The 20,648-nt window shown below is 44.8% G+C and overlaps 1 protein-coding gene across 1 annotated transcript; it reads right to left on the bottom strand.

Annotated features, from left to right (window-relative positions):
- Positions 1–832: 832 nt before the first annotated feature.
- On the bottom strand, positions 833–10,827 carry KCTD14 (potassium channel tetramerization domain containing 14). Its single transcript, XM_049890677.1, has 2 exons — positions 10,695–10,827; positions 833–5,486 (listed from the first exon to the last, which is right to left on the bottom strand). The coding sequence occupies exons 1-2, from the start codon at positions 10,761–10,763 to the stop codon at positions 4,824–4,826; spliced, it is 732 nt and encodes a 243-aa protein (XP_049746634.1). The 5' UTR covers positions 10,764–10,827; the 3' UTR covers positions 833–4,823.
- Positions 10,828–20,648: the final 9,821 nt, after the last annotated feature.

Genomic DNA, 20,648 nt, shown 5'->3' with positions numbered 1-20,648 from the left:
AAGCATTATTTACTCATGATTCTGAGATTTAGACTGGTCTTAGCTGGGTAGCTCTGGGTTACTAACTTGGCTAAGTCATCCAGTAGCTCAATTAGGGCTTAATGGTCCAAGATGGCCTCATTGATATACTGGTGAGCAGGTAGGGTGCCTCAGTTCCCTCCCTTATAGCCTCTCCAGAGAGATAGCCTGGGTTTCTTCATGGCAGTAGCAGCCATGAAGCCATCATTCCAAGAGTGCAGGCCTCAGTGCGTAAGTGCTTATCATCAAGCTTCTTTTTGTATCACATTTGTTAATGCTCCATTGGCAAACATGTTACTTTAAGTCACATTGCCAAGCCTAGATTCAGTGTGAGAGATGGCTATGTAGTTCTATCATTGAGCAGTGAAGCAGCCTGTAGCCAGACTGGGAAGCATCATGGTTGCTAGGCATGGAGGCAACCCTGTAGCTGGTCGAGGAGGTAGCCTATTGGTAAGCCTGGAAGGAGCTATCAAACTCAGTACCATCTCGCTCAGTATAGGACCCCATTATTGTTGTTGTTGTTGGGTGCCATCAAGTTGAGTTTTGACTCATAACAACCCCATGTGACAGAGCAGAACTACGTCATAGGGTTTTCTAGGCCATAATCTTTACGGGAGCGGAGCACCAGGTCTTTCTCCTGTGGAACCACTAGGTAGGTTTGAACCATCAACTTTTCAGTTAGCAGCTGAGCACTTAACCGTTGCGCCAGCAGAGCTCCTTTAGGGACCCCATTAGGACATACTAAAGTTCTTGTGCTTAGAGAACAATCACATAAAATAGTTTGCTGGGAATTTTTCTAGATATAATTCCCAAGCCTTTAGTCAAGTGTTAGTAAACATCATAAATGGAACTAGAATGGTGTACGCATGCTCAGTCATGCTCAGTCACCAATGAGGTCTACTTGGTTGTCGCCACATAGGCCCTAGGAAAATCATGGTCCAGGAAATGCAACAATTTGAACAGTGGGCCAAATAGTAGTGATTAGCTTGAAGCCAGAAGATGAAGAAAAAGGCTGGGACAAGGAACGATTCACACTACAAGGGCAGCACCACCAATCCTAAGGACTCCCAGAAGTAGCTGAAAAAGACGGTGGTGGAGGAAAGGAGTCAAAGTTCCGAGGTGAAATAGCTGGGGACTCACTGCATTGATATTCTTCAAGAAAAAAAAAGGAGACTGTTCTAGATTGAAAGAGACTACAGAAGTTAATCTCAAACTTTGATGAATTTTAGAAATACCTAAGGGAGATTTTAAAAGTCTAATGGTCAGGCCACAAGCCAAAACAAATTAGAAACTCTAGGGGTGGCGCCTACGCATCATATTTTTTAAAGTGATTGATTCTAGTGTGTGTGGCCAAGGTGAGAACCACTGAACTAAGGAAACCTAACAACAAAATCTAATGTAGGAACCTTGATTGGATCCTAGATTTTTAAAAATAAGGCTATAAGATACATTCGTATTTTATATACAAATATAAACAATACCATCAGAGACATGGATGTATGCTACATTTAATATTTTAGATTTGTTCATTTTTTAGAAGTGATAATAGCATTGTGATTATGAAGGAGAATGTCCTTATTCTTGGGAGATATAAGCTGACCTACTTGGGGGTGTAATGTCATGTCTGTAACTTACCTTCAAGTGGTTCAGCAAATGTATACATATATATAAAACTCATTGCTGTCAAGTTGATTCTGACTCGTAGAGGCCCTACAGGACAGAGTAGAACTGCCCCACAGGGCTTCCAAGGAGTGACTGGTGAATTCAAACTGGCGACCTTTTGGTTAGCAACCTGGGCTCTTAACCACTGTACCACCCTACCCTGTGCCGTCGAGTCGATTACGACCCACCAGGGCCCCATATATATATGTATATGTATATGTGTGTGTGTATATATATATACACACACACACACATAACAGAAACCCTGGTGGCGTAGTGGTTAAGAGCTACGGCTGCTAACCAAAAGGTTGGCAGTTGGAAACCACCAGGTGCTCCTTGGAAATCTATAGGCAGTTCTACTTTGACCTATAGTGTCACTATGAGTTGGAATTGACTCGACAGCAGTAGTTTTAGTTTTATATATATAACATATACATGTATATGGGGAGAGTGTTGAAAGTAAATGCGTCAAATATTAACAACTGGTGAATCTAGATGAAGGGAATACAGATGTTCACTGTATTATTATCTTCTCCGTAGATTTGAAACTGTCAAATAAAAGTTGGGAAAAAATTAATTTGGGGAATTATTATGTGAACACCTGTACTCATAAGCAGGTGAAGTCTCATTGGAGTCCTACCTGAGAATATTATGTTTCATGGAATCATGCGTATCTGCACCATGGCCCAGTCTAGAGGGAGGTAAGTGAGGTGCTAAATCCCAGTCCTGATCTGTACCATAGATTAATTTCTATCCCTAGAAATAGGACAAGTTGTTGATTAGGATGGGGACAGTGCCAATGAAGTGCCTAGTTGAATGCAGAAGCTGAGAGATCACCACTGGTTTGGGGTATATCAGTGAATTGTCATTGGCCTAAGGTTAATGAGACTCCACAGCAGTGGTTTTCAACCTTAACTGTACTTTAAAAAAAAAAACTCTTGCCTGAGTCCTACCCCTAGAGAGTCTCATTTGTTGTGGGTGTGGTTTGGGTATGGCCTGGACATTGGAGTGTTTTGAATCTCCCCAGGTGATTTTAAGGTACACCCAAAGTTGAGAGCCACTGCTCTACATGTGGCCTTACAGAATCTGAGTAACGATAAAGGAATTGGTGAGGTTCTTAGGGAGGGTAGGTCTTACCAGAGTTGAAAGAGACTTTTTGTTTTTCTTTGAGACCCAGAGAGATTCCAGCAATAGGAGGAGCCAGGAAAGAGTTCTCATATCATGGAGATTGGAACTTTTTCTCAAGAGCAAGGGGCTTTATATTAAATACACGCGTACAGAAGCACTCCAATATCCCCAAACCTGGAGCCCCCAGAGGGATGGGCTGAATCACTGTTGTAGGTTGTAAGCATTAGAAATGACTACTCAGCCTTTTGAGGAAATGGCAAGGTACAGAAAACTAAGAGTATCCTCAAGGAGTCGGGTTCCAACCCCAAGAAAGAGGCTTTTGAACCTTGGTTAAAACATGCCACAGAAATGTTGCAGGAGTGGCAGATATAATAAAGGGAAAAATTCAGATGGTTTGTGTCATGGATTGAATTATGTCCCCCCGAAAAATGTGTGTATCAACTTGGTTAGTATTGTATGTTGTCCTCCATTTTGTGATTAGGATTAGGGTGGGATTGTAACACCACCCTCACTCAGGTCACCTCCCTGATCCAAGGTAAAGGGAGTTTCCCTGGGGTGTGGCCTGCACCACCTTTTATCTCTCAGGAGATAAAAGGAAAGGGAAGGAAGCAGAGAGTTGAGGACTTCATACCACCAAGAATGTAGCACCAGGAACAGAGTGCATCCTTTGGACACAGGGTCCCTGCACCTGAGAAGCTTCTCAACCAGGGGAAGATTGAGGACAAGGACCTTCCTCCAGAGCTAACAGAGAGAGAAAGCCTTCCCCTGGAGCCAACACCTGAATTTGGACTTGTAACCTACTAGACTGTGAGAAAATAAATTTCTCTTTGTTAAAGCCATCCACTTGTGGTGTTTCTGTTATAGCAGTACTAGATGACTAAGACAGTTTGTGAAAGCATGGATAGAGACAGTGGTTATCCCAAGGGAGGGAAAAGCCAGGTTCTTGCAGGTACATGAGTTTCTCCTGAGTGGCAGGTTATTTCTAGGATATGTCACTAGGTAAGGGCTTTCTAGAAACAAAAAGTAAACTCAAAGTGGGAGAAACATGGGTAAGCAGTACAGTGGCCAACTCATCCAGTTTTCCTGGAACCTTCCTAGTTTTGGTACTGGAATCTGTGTCCCAGGAAACCCAGGACAAACTGAGATGGTTGGCCACCCTGTTAGACAGGAAACCTGATTCATGAGGAGTTCCAGGAGTGGAAATGCACCAGCGTTGGTTCCTCTTGAGGCAAGGGGCCAAACTTTTATACCTCCATGCAAAGAAGTTAGCTCCTGCAGGCTGAGGACAATTCGAGTAGTCAGTCTCAAAATTAGAATGCGTCAGAATAACTTGGAGGGCTTATTAAAACAGGTTTCTGGGCTCATCTCCAGAGTTTCTGATTCAATGGTCTGAGGAGGGCCTGAGAACTTGTATTTCCAAAAAGTTGCCAGGTGACACTAAGGCTGCTGATTCAGGGACCACACTTTGAGAACCACTGCTTTAGAGAAGATAGTTGTGAAACTCTAGCAGCCAACACTCACAGAATCTGGTAAAAGGTATTTGAGCAGCATCGACTACAGGTACTAATTTGGCATTTTCTTCATGAAGGCACACACCAGGAGCTACAAGCTGAGGCTGCACAGACTACATTCTTAGGCCAAACTACCTAGATTCATGGTATCCTGTGTTATTTCCCTGTTGTCATCTCCCATCTTCTGCCAAAGCATTGTTGAAACATTCTAATTTATCTCAGCCTTGCTACTCAATTTCAAAAGAAGGCTTTGTCAGGTACATGATGCTTTGAAAAGGGTTCACCTTCACCTCTATACACAAGTACAGTGGGGTCAGTTGTAATGAGTGGAAAGTCTTCAAGATGGAAATAAATATTTGGGGGCAAGAATTCTAGAAGGCCAAGTTGGACGTTCTGTTTGTTTTCGTAATAAAAGGAAGATGGCTTTTCATGGCAACTTTTAATTTCACAAACCCCATGGGAACCCATAGCAAGCAGACCCCCCCAAACACACACTCCCAGGGATCACCACCAGGTGAAGAGGAATGTGTAGAAGTAATTGGCCGCCTTGCCCTTGTATGGGTAGCGCTCATAAGATACCTGGTACCCCTGGGCCTCAATGTCCATCTTCACACAGTCCAGGAGGTCACTGATGTCTGGGGCTGCCTTCCAGGGACCAAACTTGACCACCGACTTCTTGTTTGCCTCCTCCAGGGTTCGCAGAGCGTCCATGCAATGTACAGCATCCTCTTCGTTGCGAATCACACACACCAGCACAGTGGAGCTGCGTGCCGCCATGGCCTCAGCGCGTGCCAGGCGCACCATGAGCTCTAGGTTCTCGCTGTAGCCTGGAACCCGCAGCAAGAATTGCTTTCGAGCCACCTGCTCTCCAAAAATCTTCGGAGTATCCTCCAGGAGCTTGACCAAAGGCTTTATTTCGTAGAACTGAGCTTCCCGGTACACCTCCGGGATGTGCTGAGTGGGCAGCTGCCCGCTCCGCAGGAAGTCGAGGATAGGTCCAAAATAGGTGCCTGGGCGATCGATGAAGAAGCGGCCCTCCGAATCCATGCAGGCCTTGGCTGAACTGGAGAACATCTCTGCCAGCTTTGAGCCAGGGAGTTTTCTCAGGGTGCCCACAGTGGTGGTGTAGAACTCACCCCCCACGTTCAGCTCCACTACAGGAGACATCTGGAGGCACAAGAGGCAAAATCAACCAACAGTGCCACCTCCAGGGAGCTTAAGACTTATTTTCATCCAAAGAATAACCTGGTACAGAACTTAAAACCAAAAAAACCAAACCCCTTGCCATCCAGTCAATTCTGAATCATAGTGACCCAATAGGACAGAGTAGAACTGCCCCATAGAGTTTCCAAGGAGCGCCTGGTGGATTTGAACTGCCGACCTTTTGGTTAGCAGCTATAGCTCTTAACCACTACAGCTACCAGGGTTTTCATACAGAACTTAGGGGAGCCATAATGATTGGCTTCAGCTGTTAGAAGGCCCATCTTAATGAAGAGGGCTATATTTATGCTGTATAGCTCCAAAGGGTGGGCATTTTAAGGAGGAAAAAGATTTCAGTTTGATACAGGAATACTCATTCGAGCATTTGAGCTTTCTCCTTTAGGTCACAGAAATGTTAGCTAGAAAAAGCTGCTGTAGAAGCAAGTCTTAGCCATGATAACAGTTCCAAAGTCTCTGACAAGGCTTTTTCCTTCCCTAGGCGTCAGTTTCTGCATTCACAAAATTGGGATATGGAACTGCTGTGAAGTCAGGAGTTCCCAACCTGGGATGCTCAGATCTAAGATACAGTCAATGCGTGTGTGTTGCGGGGGGGGGGGGGGGGGGGTGGTTAGTTAAAGCAACATTTCAGAAAGGCTACAGAAACCACACTTTTATTCATACAGTAAGAATTTCTTAGGTACTTACTGTGCGTCCCCACCATGTGATGAGAGTTGGGAATAGAAAGCTTTATTTCATACGGGTCAGACGTTTTGATTAGCATTTGGCTATGCCCCTGGTTGACTAAAAAATAGAATTTGTTTGATAAATGTTTTGCAAAATGCAGGCCTGTAGTGGGTAAATAATGAAGGGAATATTCTAGGAATATTCTTGGTGATGAAACAGTGGGTGTGAAACTGTTTTGCAAATTGTAAAGTGAGGTGAAATATAAGCTGGATTTAACTGTTCCACAGAATTTTTAGTCGCCTCCTCTCTGCACCAGACCCTGGGCTGAGCACTAAGGATGTGGGTGAGATAGGTGTGGTGCCTGCCCTGAAAATGACAACAGGGAGAGGGACACGGACACAGACTGAGAGCTTGGGCTGCAGCGTTCAGGAAAAACTAAGTGCTGCCACATGGACCTGTCAAAAATACCAGAAGACAGTATAATAATTGTTACACAAGAGATGATACATAAGTTGTTATTCTTATAAACCAGATTCCTAAACAATTTTTGTCATTTGAAATTCACTTACTCCTGTGTCAGGCATCTGGGACCCAGTGATGATCAAGCAGGACACAGTCCCTGCCCTCACAGACTAGTTAACTTTGCAAAGTGCTTTATGTCAGGGGAGTAGTGACGATAATAAGCACCCAGGGGCAATCTCTAAGTTGTGCCCCACCCCTCTGATTTCAAGATGAATAGACATTGATAGTGGCTACATGTCAGCAGAAACGCCTTTCCCCTTCTTGTTCCTTTCCCCTTCTTGTTCAACTGCCTTGGTCAGGTGCCTTTCATGTTTGTGGCACCTCAGAATGTCATTCCGCACCTCGTTTGACGCCCTCTTGGACTTGCACCAAGGGGAAAGTGTCCTCTTCTGCCCCCACACTACACCTCTGCTTTACATATATTATCTAATTCAATCCTCACAAAAATCCTGTGAAGAATGTATTAAATTTCCATTTTACAGATTAAAAAACTAAGGCTTAAGGAGGTGAAGAAAGTTGACCAAGATCAACCAGCTATCAAGTAATGGTCTCGGAATTTGGATTCAGGTCAGTTTGACTCCAAAGTTTGCACCCTTAATCATTACATAACTACCTTTCAACCTTCAAATACCTCCACCCATTGTTCACTTAGGCACTTATTCATTCAACAAAACGTTACATGCAAGCCTTGTGCTAAGCAAATGACTAGGACATAGTCCCTGACTGCAGGAGCTCACAGGGGAGCCAGGGAAACAGATGGCTAAATATTTAGGTGCTGAGAGGGAAGGCTCAAAGGTAGGAGGGGATTTTGTGGATGTGTGCTGGAGGTTGTCAAGAAAGGTTCCTAAGGGATATGACGGTTGCTGCTTGCAGAAAAGATCCATGTGGTGTTAGAGGGAAGGCTGGATTTCAGACCTGGAGATTCCACCATAAGTCACTGCAGGGCTGGAGATGGGGACAGGGCTTAGGAATGTCCTTCACTCTGTCTTAGGTGTGACCTCATTCTCAACTGGTCTGTGGGCTCTACCTCTAAGATTAAAGTACTGGAATTAAGAAAGCCAAAGACAGCCAAATTGCTGGGGAGAATTGAGTTGCCATGGCAACAGCTCCTACCAGGGGACAGTTCTGCAGACTGGAGGGGAGACGGGAGAGGAGAGGATGCATTCTGACAATAACCAAACAATGTGCAGTGCGGAAAATAAGCCCAGAGCCTGTGATTCCCTCTCTCCCATAAAGCTTAAGGCCCCTTGGCAAAGCTGCTGGGTTAACCCTGAGGTCACCTCTGTAAAGCAGGCAGTTAAATGTGAAATCACAGACTTTAACCCTTGAATGAACCCATGAGTTCTCAGCCCTCATGTTGCACTGAAAGCTCACAGGCCCTCTTAATGTCTCCATATACAGACAAATTGAAAGCTCAGAGAGAAGAAGCAACTCATCCAGGGTTACACAACTATGAAGTAATGAAGTCATGGCTAGGATCAAACCCAAATCAGTCTGACTCTGAGTCCAGTGCTCCAGTACAGCATTGGCGCTGTACCCTACCCCTTCCCCTCCCAACATTCAGTCCCAGTTCTGCTAATAATAGCTGTGTGCCCAGGCAGTTCACTTTCCCTCTCTGAGTCTAAGCTTCCTCATCTGTGAAATGGGGAGGAGAAGTGGACCAAGAAAACTCTAAGTCTGTTCAGCTCTGCAAGTCCAATGAATCCAGTCACTTCAAGTTATTTCTGAAGCTAATTTCCAGATGTTTTGCAAAATAGGTTCTGGCCCTGACATCCTCAGCTCCTTCATTTTTGATCAAACTAGACATCAGCCCTGTTCCCAAGCTCCTTAATTCTGTCCCTCTTTTCTCTCCTTTTCCCCAAAAACTCCAGTTCCTTTGCCAGTACTGGCCTGAGGACACAGGGACGAACCAGACAGTCCCAGCTTTCACCCAGTTTCCGTCTAAAGGATCTGTACACGTTTGCACACCACCCCCAAACATTCATACACTTCCTTAGGCACCCTCAGCTGAGGTCAATGGGGGGACATCTCTCCTTATATGTCCCCCAAGCTCCTCAAGCCTAACCTCTTCCACTGTTCCCTACCTCAGTTGTATGAACCAGAAACAGAGACGTAATCTTGCATTCTGCTCCCGCCTTCAGGCACCTCCCTCCCTGAGCAGTCAATCACCAAGTCCTGCAGATTGGAACTTCCTGGTCAGTTCCATGACTCCCTGTTCCCTCTAATGCCCACCCCTAATCCATTCTCCACTCTGAAACTAAAGTACCTGTTCTCAAGTGAAAATCTGATCCTGTCACTTCATGCATTAAACATTTCAGTGACATTTCGTTCTTTCCCAGATAAACTCCAGACTCCTTAACAAGGTTTAAAAGGCCCTTTGTGACCTGGCTGCTGCTTCTGCCTCCAGCAATCAGCTACCAGAACTTCCAGCTGTCCCCTACCTCCCACCCATCCAGAGTAGGCTGGGCCCCTTTGCCTCCAAGGCTTCATTCACTTGCCACCCATACTCCCTTCACTTAGCCCACTTATCCTTCAAGCTAATTCCTCCAGGAATCTTTCCAGGTGGGCTGTCTCCTCTGTGATCCCAGAGGGCCCTGTACTTCCACTGTTTATTCTCTTATAATTTCCTGTTTGTTCATCTGTATCCCCCATTAGACTGTGAGGTTCTTCAAGGGAGGGAACTACCCCCGATTCATCATTATGTCACCAGTACCTACCGCAGGGCTCACACTCAGCGGATGCTCAATAAATGTCTGTTGAATTGAACTGAGCTTATCCCCAGCCCTGACTTATAGGAGCACTTGATATCCCTGGGTGGCCAAGTGGTTTGCGATCAACCACTAGCCTAAAGAGTTCAGCTGCTAACCAAAAGGTCAGCAGCTGCTCCTTGGAAACCTTATGGGGCAGTTCTACTCTGTTCTATAGGGTCACTGTAAGTCAGAATCAACTCAACGGCAACGGGTTTGGTTTTTTTTTTTTTTTTTTTCTTTTCTTTTACTAACCTAAAGGCGGTCGAACCCACCCACTGGTTGAACCCATCCAGCGGTTAATGGAGAAGGTCTGGTGATCTGCTTCCATAAAGATTACAGCCAAGAAAACCCTATGGAGCAGTTCTACTCTGTAATACATGGCATCACCATAAATTGGAATTGACTCAACAGTAATGGGTTTTGTTGTTGTTGTTTGGTATGGTATTCTGATAAAGACCTATCTTGTCCTACCTAGCATCACCTGCACGTTCTGGCTTGCTCCCTGCTGGCTAATTCATTCAGACATTTATTGAGCACCCAGGGTGCCCTGGCACTGAGCAGACTTTGTAAACAGCTAACAACAGGGTAAAGAGCCATACTCTCCCCACTGCTGGACCTGCGTTCTCTTCCTTCAAGTCTTCAGGATACCACCTAGCCCAGAAGGGAGAACTTTCTGCTTTCCCCACATTCCCCCTACCCACGCTCTGGGAGGAGGCAGGCAGGCAGGGGTTCTGGGACCCAGGCAGAGGCAGGCTGGAGACTGGTGGTGTTGGGTGGCAAGGAGAGCAGGCAATCCTCTGGCCAGCTCTTAGTTGGATCTGCTTCTCTTAGTGGGAGGAGAGGTGGGACAGAAACAGGAGAAGAGAGGTGGACAAGAGACAAGCCAGGAGCCTGAGAGAGGAGACACACAGACAGCAACTGCAACAAAGGCAGAGAGGGAGGAGACAAGCAAAGGCAGCCAGGAAAGAAAGGGCGAAGAGCAGAGGCTGGACATATCCGGGAACAGGAACGAAAACCGAGGCGCAAAAGGAGAGAGATCAAAGCATCAGGGACAAGAAAGGAGAAAAGACAGCGCCCAGCTAGAGGTGTAGACAGAGCGCGCCAGAGGCGGGGGGACTCAGACCCGCGAAGCTGGACGGGCTGGGAAAACAGGAAAAGAGCGAAAGAAAACAGAGGCGGCGGGAAAGGCGGCGCTTGCCCGCCGAGCCCGCGCACTCACCGTCGGCGGACCTGCGTGGGGCGCAGCCAGGCCGGGCCGCGGGGACCGGGGCACCGGGGTCAGGCTCATCCTGGCGCCGGCGGCGGCTTGCACTACAGGGCCCGGCCATGAGCGTGCTCCTGTGGCGGGCGGAAGTACACCTGTCTCCCCGCCCCGGGGCTGGGGAGGCTGGGCCCAAGGTGTGCTTAAGGCGTGTGAAATTGGCCTGGGCTTGACCTGGCTTGAGGTGAGACCCTAGGCAAGTCATTGCCACTTTCTGGGCCTCGGGCTTCCTGTCAGTCAAATGAAGGGTGCAGAGGAATTGACATTGCCAGCCAGATACTTTCAATTTATTACAGTCTTGGGGGGAGGTGAGGGGTCAGCAACGCCATTTTACAAATGAGAAAAGCCAGGTTCAGGGAGGTAGGGTGGCCAGTTGGTAGACAAATAGCCTACCTCTCAGAGCAGCTGCTAGGAGTGTAAAGCATGACAGATGATGAAAAGAGCTGGGGACCTGTTAAAAACGCAAAACAAACCATTGCCATAGAGTCGGACTCTTGGTGACCCTATAGGACAGAGTAGAACTGCCCCACAGGATTTCCAGGGCTATGATCTTTAGGAGATCAGACTGCCACATCTTTCTCACGTAGAGTGGCTGGTGGATTCCACCCTCTGACCGTTTGATTAGCAACCAAGCACTTAACCACTGCGTCACCAGGGCTCATTATAGGGACCTGTTATGTGAGGTTATTTTGCTTGTTAAAACATAGCCCTATTAAAAATAATAATAATAATAACCCTATAGGAGGGGGAGAATAACTCCCCACTGCTAAAGTGTGGGCTGTGCATAGTGACTTCTTTCCAAAGAATGCAGCAGAGAAAAGGGGAAAGAGAAGGGTAACTTTATGTGGAGAAACCTGAGGAACACTACCTCAGTCAGGCGATCAAGGTCAAGATCAGCAGTCATAAATCTTGTTCATAGTTTGTACCCTTGATCTGTTGTGGTGAACATGGCACTTTACCTCTGTGATTGTTCTCTTAAAAAATCATAAATCCAGTGTTAATGATGAGGAGAGCATCACACAAATTCCGGTAGAAGGGCATTTCACAAAATCCCTGACGAGTTCTCCTTAAAATTGCCATGGTCATCAAAAACAAGGAAAGTCTGATTAACTGTCACAACTAAGAAGAGCCTAAGGAGATCTAACAACTAAATGTAGTGTGGTATCCTGGAATAAAAAAAAATGGACATTAGGTAAAAACTATGAAAATCCAAATACACTATAGACTTTAATAATAACTTATCAACATTGGTTAATGAATTGTCCAAATGTATCATACTAACATAAGCATTAAGAATAGGGGAAGCTGAATGTGGAGTGTATGGGATCTGTTTGTACGATCTTCTCAATTTTTCTATAAACCTAAAACTGTTCTAAAAATAAAGTCTAAAAAAAATTGACTTAGTTTAAGAATAATACAAACTGGGAAGAAATCTTGGCCCTGCCACTTGCCAACTGTGTGTCCGTCCGTCACTTCAGCTCTCTGGGCCCAAATTGCCTCTTTTGTAAAATACATGAGAGTACCTACTTTGCTCGGTTGTTGTGAGGATTAAATTAAGTGAAATAATCTACAATGCTTCCCTAACTTCCCTGATGGTAAGACTTGCCTGGGGTGTTTGTTAAACACCATTCCTGGTCCCCATTCCAGAGTACTGATGCCAAATCACCAAGGAAGGAGCCTGGGAATCTATATATTTGACAAGCATCCAAATGATTCTTGTCGTCTTAGAAATCTGGGTAGCCCTGCAATCATGCATTTATGGGCCTTTCCTAGAGCAGGACCCAGCAAAAGTCAGTGCTCATTCCCCTGGCCTCCATGGCACCACCCCATTCAGCTTTACCTCATCACGCTGTGGATACTTTTCCAACCCTCCTTCTTCCCCTTCCCCATGTGGTTTATCACTTTACTTATTGAACCAAGAGTTACTGATACTGACTTTGACTAGGGGTTGGAGGTTGAGACATGTCTCCACCCTAAAGATAGGAGTGCAAATAATTTAATGAAAGAGTAAACGAGCATATGAAAATAAGCTGGACTTCTGTTTCCAGCAATATGGAAGACTAGATATTCTGAAATCCTCCTGCTACAAACACCTAAAAATATTCAAAACATTGAATATGTATATATCTATATGGCTGAGCAGTCAGGAAAGTCAAGGAAATGCTCTGAGGTGCTCTGAGGTGATTGAGCACTGACTCCATAGGCTGCCTCAGACGTATCTCCAACACCCTGAGTAACCTAGAACTTTTATTTTAAGGGGAGGGAGTAGAAGACAAAGCCTGCAGCACTCGTAGGATAGGGTGTCATATTAGACACTATAAAAGGGACTATAAAATTAGAAAAAAATCTGCCACTGAAAGGTAGACACTGTGGAAACTTACCTGTCCCATTCTTTGGTTTTGGATGGAGAAAAGTCTATCCTGAAAATTTTTGGCTGTGGGCAAGAGCTCGAATAGATCTGGAGCCCAAATATTCACTCTTTTTATGGTCAAAAACCAAAAACTAACGAGCAAACCTCAGGAATTTAACTTAAAATGGACCTGGGTTGGTAGTACCCTCAGATGCCTGACAAAGAAAATGAAAATCCTCCCAGGCAAAAAGCACACTCAAACTAAACCTCAAAGAATCCATACAGATAGCAGTCCAATGACGTGAGTTCGCAATCAAAAGTCATAAACCACAAGAGGAAACACAGTACGATGAGCAAGAGTCAACAGAATCAAATCTGCAAGCACCTCAGATATTGAGATTATTGGATATAGAATATAAAATAAAGTGTGTTTAATGTGCTTAAGTAAATAAAATGGTGTGTTTAAAATGCGGGTAAGGAGCATAAAGAGATGATGAAAAATGAACAGGCAGATGTGAAAAAGAGCCAAATAGATCCTCTAGAAGTAAAAACATAAAATAAATGAAAAGTTACTGAAACAGTGGAGGTTGAGGACACACAATTAAAGAAACGAGATGCTATTTTTTGTCCGTCACTTTGGCAAATATTAAAAAGAACAGCAAGACATCAGAGTTTGTGAAGATGTGGGGAAACAACTGCTCAAACTTTGCTGACTGGAGTGTGAATTGCTGTGATCTTTTTGGAATGTAATAAGGCAGCATCTACTAAAATAAATACAGATACAATTTTCTGAAATATTTTGTGGTTTTGGTGGAAATTTACACAGGAAATTAGCTTTTCAGTTAATAATTTCTGTGCATGTTGTTCAGTGACATTGGTTACATTCTTCACAATATATCAGCCTTCGCGTTATTTCCATTTAGGTTGTTCTGTTTCCATTAATCTAGCTTCCCTGTCCCCCCTAGTGTTCTCATCTTTGTCTAGGGCGAATGTTAACCATCTGGTTTCATATAGACAATGATTTTGAGGAGCACAGTACTCACGGGTGATATTTATTTTATGGGTCAGTCTATTCATTTGGCTGAAAGGCTTGGGTTCCAAGTTTAAAGAGTTCCTCAGGGTGACAGTCTCTGGGATTCATTTAGTCTCAACTGGTCCAGTAAGTCCGGCCTTTTTTCTTTTAAGAATTTGAGTTTTGTTCTACATTTTTCTCCCATTCTATCCAGGATCATCTATTGAGTCCCTGGTTGGATCAGTCAGTAGTGGTATCCGGGCACCATCTAGTTCTTCATGTCTCAGGGTAGGTGATGTCCTCCTTCATGTAGACTGTTGGCTCTGTTGACTGGTTTCTTCTTTGAGTCTTTGGTTCTCTTCTTTCTCTTTAGTTCTCTGTATGAGTAGAGACCAATAGTAATACAGACACCATTTGACTCAACAATCCCATTTTTTGGAATCCACCCAAAAGAAATAAAAGCACTACTCTGAAAGGATATATATAGCCTCTCATGTTTAGCGTTGTTTTGTTTGTGGTGGCAAAAACTAGAAACATAGGGGAATGGTTGAATAAACCATGGTTTATTCGTGCCATAGAATACTATGCAGCTATTAAAATGAATGAGCTAGAGCTGTATCTACGCATTTAGAAGAATGTCCATGATTTAATATGTAATTAAAAACAAGTTTCAGAGCAGTGTATACAATGAGAATTCATTTTTGTAAAAACATATAACAAACTTCCCCTCATGTAAGTTTATATCCGTTTATGTCAACATATAATCAGAAAGGTATAGAATGATACATACCAGATGTTGCCATTGGTTATTCAGGAAGGTAGGGGTAGAAATAGAGGAGAGAGATTATTAATTTTTATCTTAATATATCTTTGTATTATGTCATTAGTTGGAGTGAACATGAAAATGGGGTTTCTGGGAAGGCTTTATGGAAGAAGTGGCATGTAAGCTGGGTCATGGAGGAAGCAGAAATTTGTGAAAAATGAAGGAGGGATTAAAAAAAAAAAAACATTGCCATCGAGTTGGTTCTAACTGACAGCAGCCCTATAGGACGGAGTAGAACTGCCCTATACGGTTTCCAATGTTGTAATCTTTATGGAAGGAGACTGCACATCTTTCTCCCGTGAAGCAGCTGGTAGGTTCAAACCACTGACCTTTTGGTTCACAGCCAAGTGCTTAATCACTGTGCCACCAAGGCTCTTTGAATGAGGGGTAGGAAGGTAAAATGATTTTGTGCTAAGCACCTGCAGTGAGCACAGACACTGATATCAGTCTTTCCAAACAGACTGACTCTGTAGATGAAACTGGCACCAAGAAATTAAGTGAATGTCTCAAAGACCACACAGCTGGTAATTGGCAAATCCAAGCTTGGGTTCCATGTCTTTCTCACTTCAGAGTTCTCTTTCTGGGATCATGCTGAATTGTTTTGTACTGAACAAAGTATGTACCTTGAACAATATGACTCTGCAAATGGGCTTAAACCATGGGGAGGCAGCTGTGATCTCCTCAAGGCAGGCTTTCCTGCCACCATATCTGGGTTGGGGATGCTCCCATGTGCTCTGCACAGCATATGTGCCCACTTCCCCTAGCATAGCCTGACTCTTCCTGGAAGGGCTGAGCAGCTGCATGAACCAGAATGATTCCACATAGAGGAAGAGTTCTGAAGGATCATCACTCCAGAAAGTTAGTCTGGATTCTCTAAGGGAAAGTACACATTTCTGACAGCACCAAGCAGCCTAGACTTTTAGCCCCATTTCCCATTTCTCCTCCAGCCCCAGCTTCCCTGAAGCACAGCCTACACTCTCATGCTTTTCTGCCTTTGTTTGTGTTTCTCCTTCTGTTCAAAATGTCGTTCCCCAGCAGTTCGTTCTTCTCCGCCTGGAAAACTACACATTTTTCAATCCCAACTTAGATGGTCCTCCTTTTCCTTTTGTATCCGTTACCCACTTGTCCATCACAATGCAAAATAGGAATTAGCACCTCCAATTTCGTATGAGGACCCCAAGGTTCCCCAAGATAAACGGCTTCTTTCAGTCATTCAGCCTCCAAAGACAAGAGACTAGGGTTCTAGTTTGAGCTTTGCAACACTCATTTGCAGTGGTCCCTTGACCAAGTCTCTGCCTCTCTCTGGGCCTCAGTTTCTCCACCTATAACCTGGTATGGGTTCGAGTATTATCTGATTATGGTCCCTGTAATTCTGTCCTCCTTAATGCTATGGCAACAAAAGAATCCGAACAGCCCCTTGGTGTTGCCTATGACTGGATCTTGTTTCCTCTTGGCCTTATTCCAAGAGCGAGCACTGCTTCTCTCTGCCCTCCTCCGCACTCACTCCGCTCTTTGTTCTTCTTCCTCCAGGCTATTGGGCCTTGGGCCAGCCAGCCAAGTGGCAGCTGGGACTCAGATGAAAGGGCCCTCAGAGGATTGCCTGTGGCAGAGTGCCCAGCCCAACCCAGCCCAGCCCAGGCCTGACAGCCTTGGGCCCAGCTGTCCCACAAGGCATTCTGCCTGCCCACCCCCACACAAGGTTCCCTTTGTGAGTCCCACAGCAGGGAAGACCCCCGCCAGACCTGCAAGGACCCTCTTCCTCTCCCTCTGTTTCACGCCCACTTAAGGAATATCCAGGTCTTTTAGAGAATGGTCCAGAGACTGGACGGAACTGGACCAGACTGGAATGACTTTGTGCTTGGCCCTTTGGAGAGTTTTATTCCATGTAATCTTCAAAACAACACTGGTAGCAGGTATTGTTAATCCCTTTTTAGAGAGAAGGAAAACAGGTATCTGAGTACCTACCGTGTGTCTATCATGGCGGCAGGCACTGGGAAAAGGGCGGTGAACCAGAGGCCAAGGGCTCACTGTCAGCAAGGACCCAGACTTTAATCAAATAACCACACAGACAAATACTAAGTTACACAGTTTCATCAGTGTTCTAAGGGGGAAGAGCAAGAAACTAAGAGAAGATAGACAGAGTTGTTATTATTGTTGTTAGTTGCCTCTGACCGACTCATGGCAACCTTATGTATAACAGAATGAAATATTGTCTGTAGTGCCTTCCAATCTAGGTGGCTCATCTTCCAGCACTGTATTAGGCAATATTCTGTTGTGATCTGTAAGATTTTCATCAGCTAATTTTTGAAAACAGATAGCCAGGCCTTTCTTCCTAGTTCTCTCTTGGTCTGAAAGCTCCACTGAAACCTGTCCACCATGGGTGACCCTGCTGGTGTTTGAAATACTCGTGGCATAGCTTCCAGCATCACAGCAACACACAAGCTACCACAGTACTATAAACTGACAGACGGGTATGGTTTTGGGTATGCATATGTTATCATATATATATATATGATGGTGGACTCCTTAGTGGGGGGACAAGAGCCATTAAGTCTTCCTGGAAGTGAGGGCTGAAAGGCAAGGAGGAGTTAAGTAGGAGGTAGATGAGGTACCAAAGGCCCTGAGGAAAGAGAGAGGTGTTGAGTTAAAGGAGGAACTGAAAGAAGGATGCCTGTGACAGAAGAGCAGGGAGGGGCATCCGCTTTGGATCACCTTTGGCTGAGGCAGCCTCTTGATTGGGAAGGCCACATTATAAACCCCAGAGAATGAATGCTTCAATAAATCAACTTCATAACCAATCAGTGTGTGCTCACTTCCCCCTAGGAAGTCCCTCTCCACCTCCCCTGCCTGGGAATTCTTTATTTAGAAGTAAGTCCCCTTAACTCTGGGAGCCTTACATCCTTCACCTATAAAATGGGAGTTGTAATATCCCTACAAGAGTTCCTGGATGGTGCAAATGGTTAAGCACTCAACTACTAGTCAAAAGTTTGGCAGTTTCAACCCACCCAGAGGTGCCTCAGAAGACCAGCCTAGTGATCTGCTTCCAAAAGGTTGCAGCCTTGAAAACCCTATGGTTTTCACATATGGGGTCACCATGAGTCAGAATCAACTTAATGGCAACTAACAACAGTGTCCCTGCAGACTGTCTGGGAAGAAACCATGAGGCACTATACAGTCAGTGCCAGGCACAGGGCAGGCACAGGGGTTCCCACTGCTGGGGACCTCTATGGGGCAGGAAATATGACTGGGCCCTCTTTTGAACCCTCTACCCATTGGGGCCCCAGACCCAGCAAGCTCCCCTCTGGAGGCAGCTGGAGCTTCTCCATAGAACCTTCATAGTTTGGTCTTAACTGGACAGATAGAGACTACAGCCGGAGGTCAGGTGGACCCCGAGTTCATCAGCTCATGGGCCTTTTAATCTTACAGACGCTCTTTGCCAGGAGCAGGAGCCGAGAGGCCCATAGGAGGAAACAGTGATAACAGGTAACCTTTGTTTCACAGGCATCGTCTCTTCTAATCTTTGCGACAACTCTGTAAGGAAGATTAAAATCATCCTTTTTTTTTTTTTTTCCAGGTTAGGAAATTGAAGCTAGGCTATTTTTGTAAGCCAGGATTCAAACCCAGGAAATCTGGCTCCATAGCCTGCTGTCTTAACCACTTCCTGCACTGCCAAGACACAAAGCCAAGCACTGCCCGACTCCCAGCCTGTCCTCTTTCTTCCACGTCCTCCCTCTGATCTAATCCAAATCTGCCACTAGCCAGCTGTCAAACCTGGGGCCTCAGTTTCTTCATCTGTGAAATGAGGACAGAGCAGCTGGCCTTGATGATGGTTAAGAGCCCTTCCAATATTATCAATCTTGATTCCTTCTAGCAAGTGCAATCTCAGGATGAGCCCTTTAAAGCCATGGGGTGCCATTTCCACTCCTAGGATTAGACTATAGCGCATGTGTATGCAAAGACATTCTGTACAGAAGGATGTTCATTGCGGCATTGTAGGAAAAAGCAAAAGACTAGAAGCAGCCTGAATGTCCATTGATTGAGGACTGGTTAACTAAATGAAAAGTCTCTGAGTGGTGCCAATGGTTAATGTGGTTGGCTGCTAACGAAAGATGAGAGGTTCTAGTCTACCCAGAGGCGCCTTGGAAAAAAGGTCTGGTGATCTACTTCTGAAAAATCAGCCATTGAAAACCCTGTGGAGCACAGTTCTACTCTGACACAATGGGGTCACCATGAGTTGGAACTGATTCAACAGTGACTGTTCTTTTTTTAATAAACAAGAGAACATCTACATACTAGAATACTCTGTGTCTACTACAAAAAAATGAGGTAAATCTCTATGTGCTAATATCGAAAGGTCTCCAAGATAACAACAATAAATATGCATGATTTTACATTCGCATAGATAATTTCTGGGAGCATATACAAGAGACTTCGCCATCATTACCCTGGGGAGAGGACTGTCATGGAGGAAAATTACTTTTCATTGTATATTCTTTAAAAAAAAAAAAACTATTCTTTTACACGGTGTTAATTTCTTACTATATGTGCGTATTTCTCTTTCTCTGTCTTTGACCTAAAGGCTTCCTAGGGCTATTTCATTCTCTCTCTCTTTTTTTTAATTGTGCTTTAGGTGAAAGTTTATAGCTCAAGTTAGTTTCTCATACAAAAATTTATACACACGTTGCTATGTGACTCTACCTGCTATCCGTATAATGTGACAGCACACTCCTCCTTTCCACCCCAGATTTCCTGTGTCCATTCAACCGGCTCCTATCTCTTTCTGCCTTCTCATCTTGCCTCTGGACAAGAGTTGCCCATTTAGTCTCATGTATCTACTTGAACTAAGAAGCGCACCCTTCATGAGTATACGATACTCTTATATGTCCAGTCTAATCTTCATCTGAAGAGTTGACTTCAGAGAGTCTGGGGGCTATGTCTTCTGAGGTTCCTCCAGTCTCAGTCAGACCATTAAGTCTGGTCTTTTTACTAGAATTTGAGTGCTGCGCCCCACTTTTCTCCTGCTCTGTCAGGGACTGTGTTGTGTTCCCTGTCAGGGCAGTCATTATTGGTAGCCGGGCACCATCTAGTTCTTCTGGTCTCAGGCTGGTGAACTCTCTGATTTATATGGCTATGGCTATTTCTTTAAAAAAAAGAAAAGGTTATGTGTGGAGAACAGGTCCTGTGACCTGAGTCAAGTCCTGGCCCTGACACTAATTGCATGGTCTTGTGGAAAGCTCTTCCTCTCAGTGGGCCTCAGTTTCGCCAACTGTCAAATGGGGTAGCTGGGCTAGGTAATCTTTTAGGTCCCTTCAGTGCAGAGGTAGGAATGGACTGCCCCAAGTCATCCATATTCCCTCAACAGGCCACTGTCAAGCAGAGGAGCCTTCTCATCACAGCCTCAGCAGCACCAAGCCCTGTCACCTGAGTTTATTGGTTGTGAGCACTCAGAAAATTTTGTTTACCCAGTACATGTTTATAGGGCTCTTCTCTCCTACTCATCATCCTTCTTTGTAAAGAATCTCAATTTTTCTCTGGGGACCACCCCCTCCTTCATTCTCTACTGCCACCATCTTATCACCACACATTGCTTGAGAATGAAGTTAATGTATGAAGGATTTTAAAATTCTATTTTAGAATTGAGAGGTGATGAAAAACTGGTTCCTGGCAATCTATTTGAGCTTTGATCAAGCCTTGCCTAAGGCCCTATTCCTGAAGTTTCCAGTTAGG

Source organism: Elephas maximus, chromosome 7, assembly GCF_024166365.1.
Source record: "Elephas maximus indicus isolate mEleMax1 chromosome 7, mEleMax1 primary haplotype, whole genome shotgun sequence".
Classification (NCBI taxonomy): Eukaryota; Metazoa; Chordata; class Mammalia; order Proboscidea; family Elephantidae; genus Elephas; species Elephas maximus.
The sequence above is the reverse complement of the archived record's forward strand: the minus strand, read 5'-3'. Positions and strand labels throughout refer to the sequence as shown.

Excerpts from the sequence above, each read along its gene's own strand:
- KCTD14 (XM_049890677.1), bottom strand. The coding sequence starts at position 10,763 with ATGAGCCTGACCCCGGTGCCCCGGTCCCCGCGGCCCGGCCTGGCTGCG. Across the intron at positions 5,487-10,694 it reads CCCACGCAGGTCCGCCGACG|ATGTCTCCTGTAGTGGAGCT; the intron begins GTGAGTGCGCGG and ends TTGTGCCTCCAG.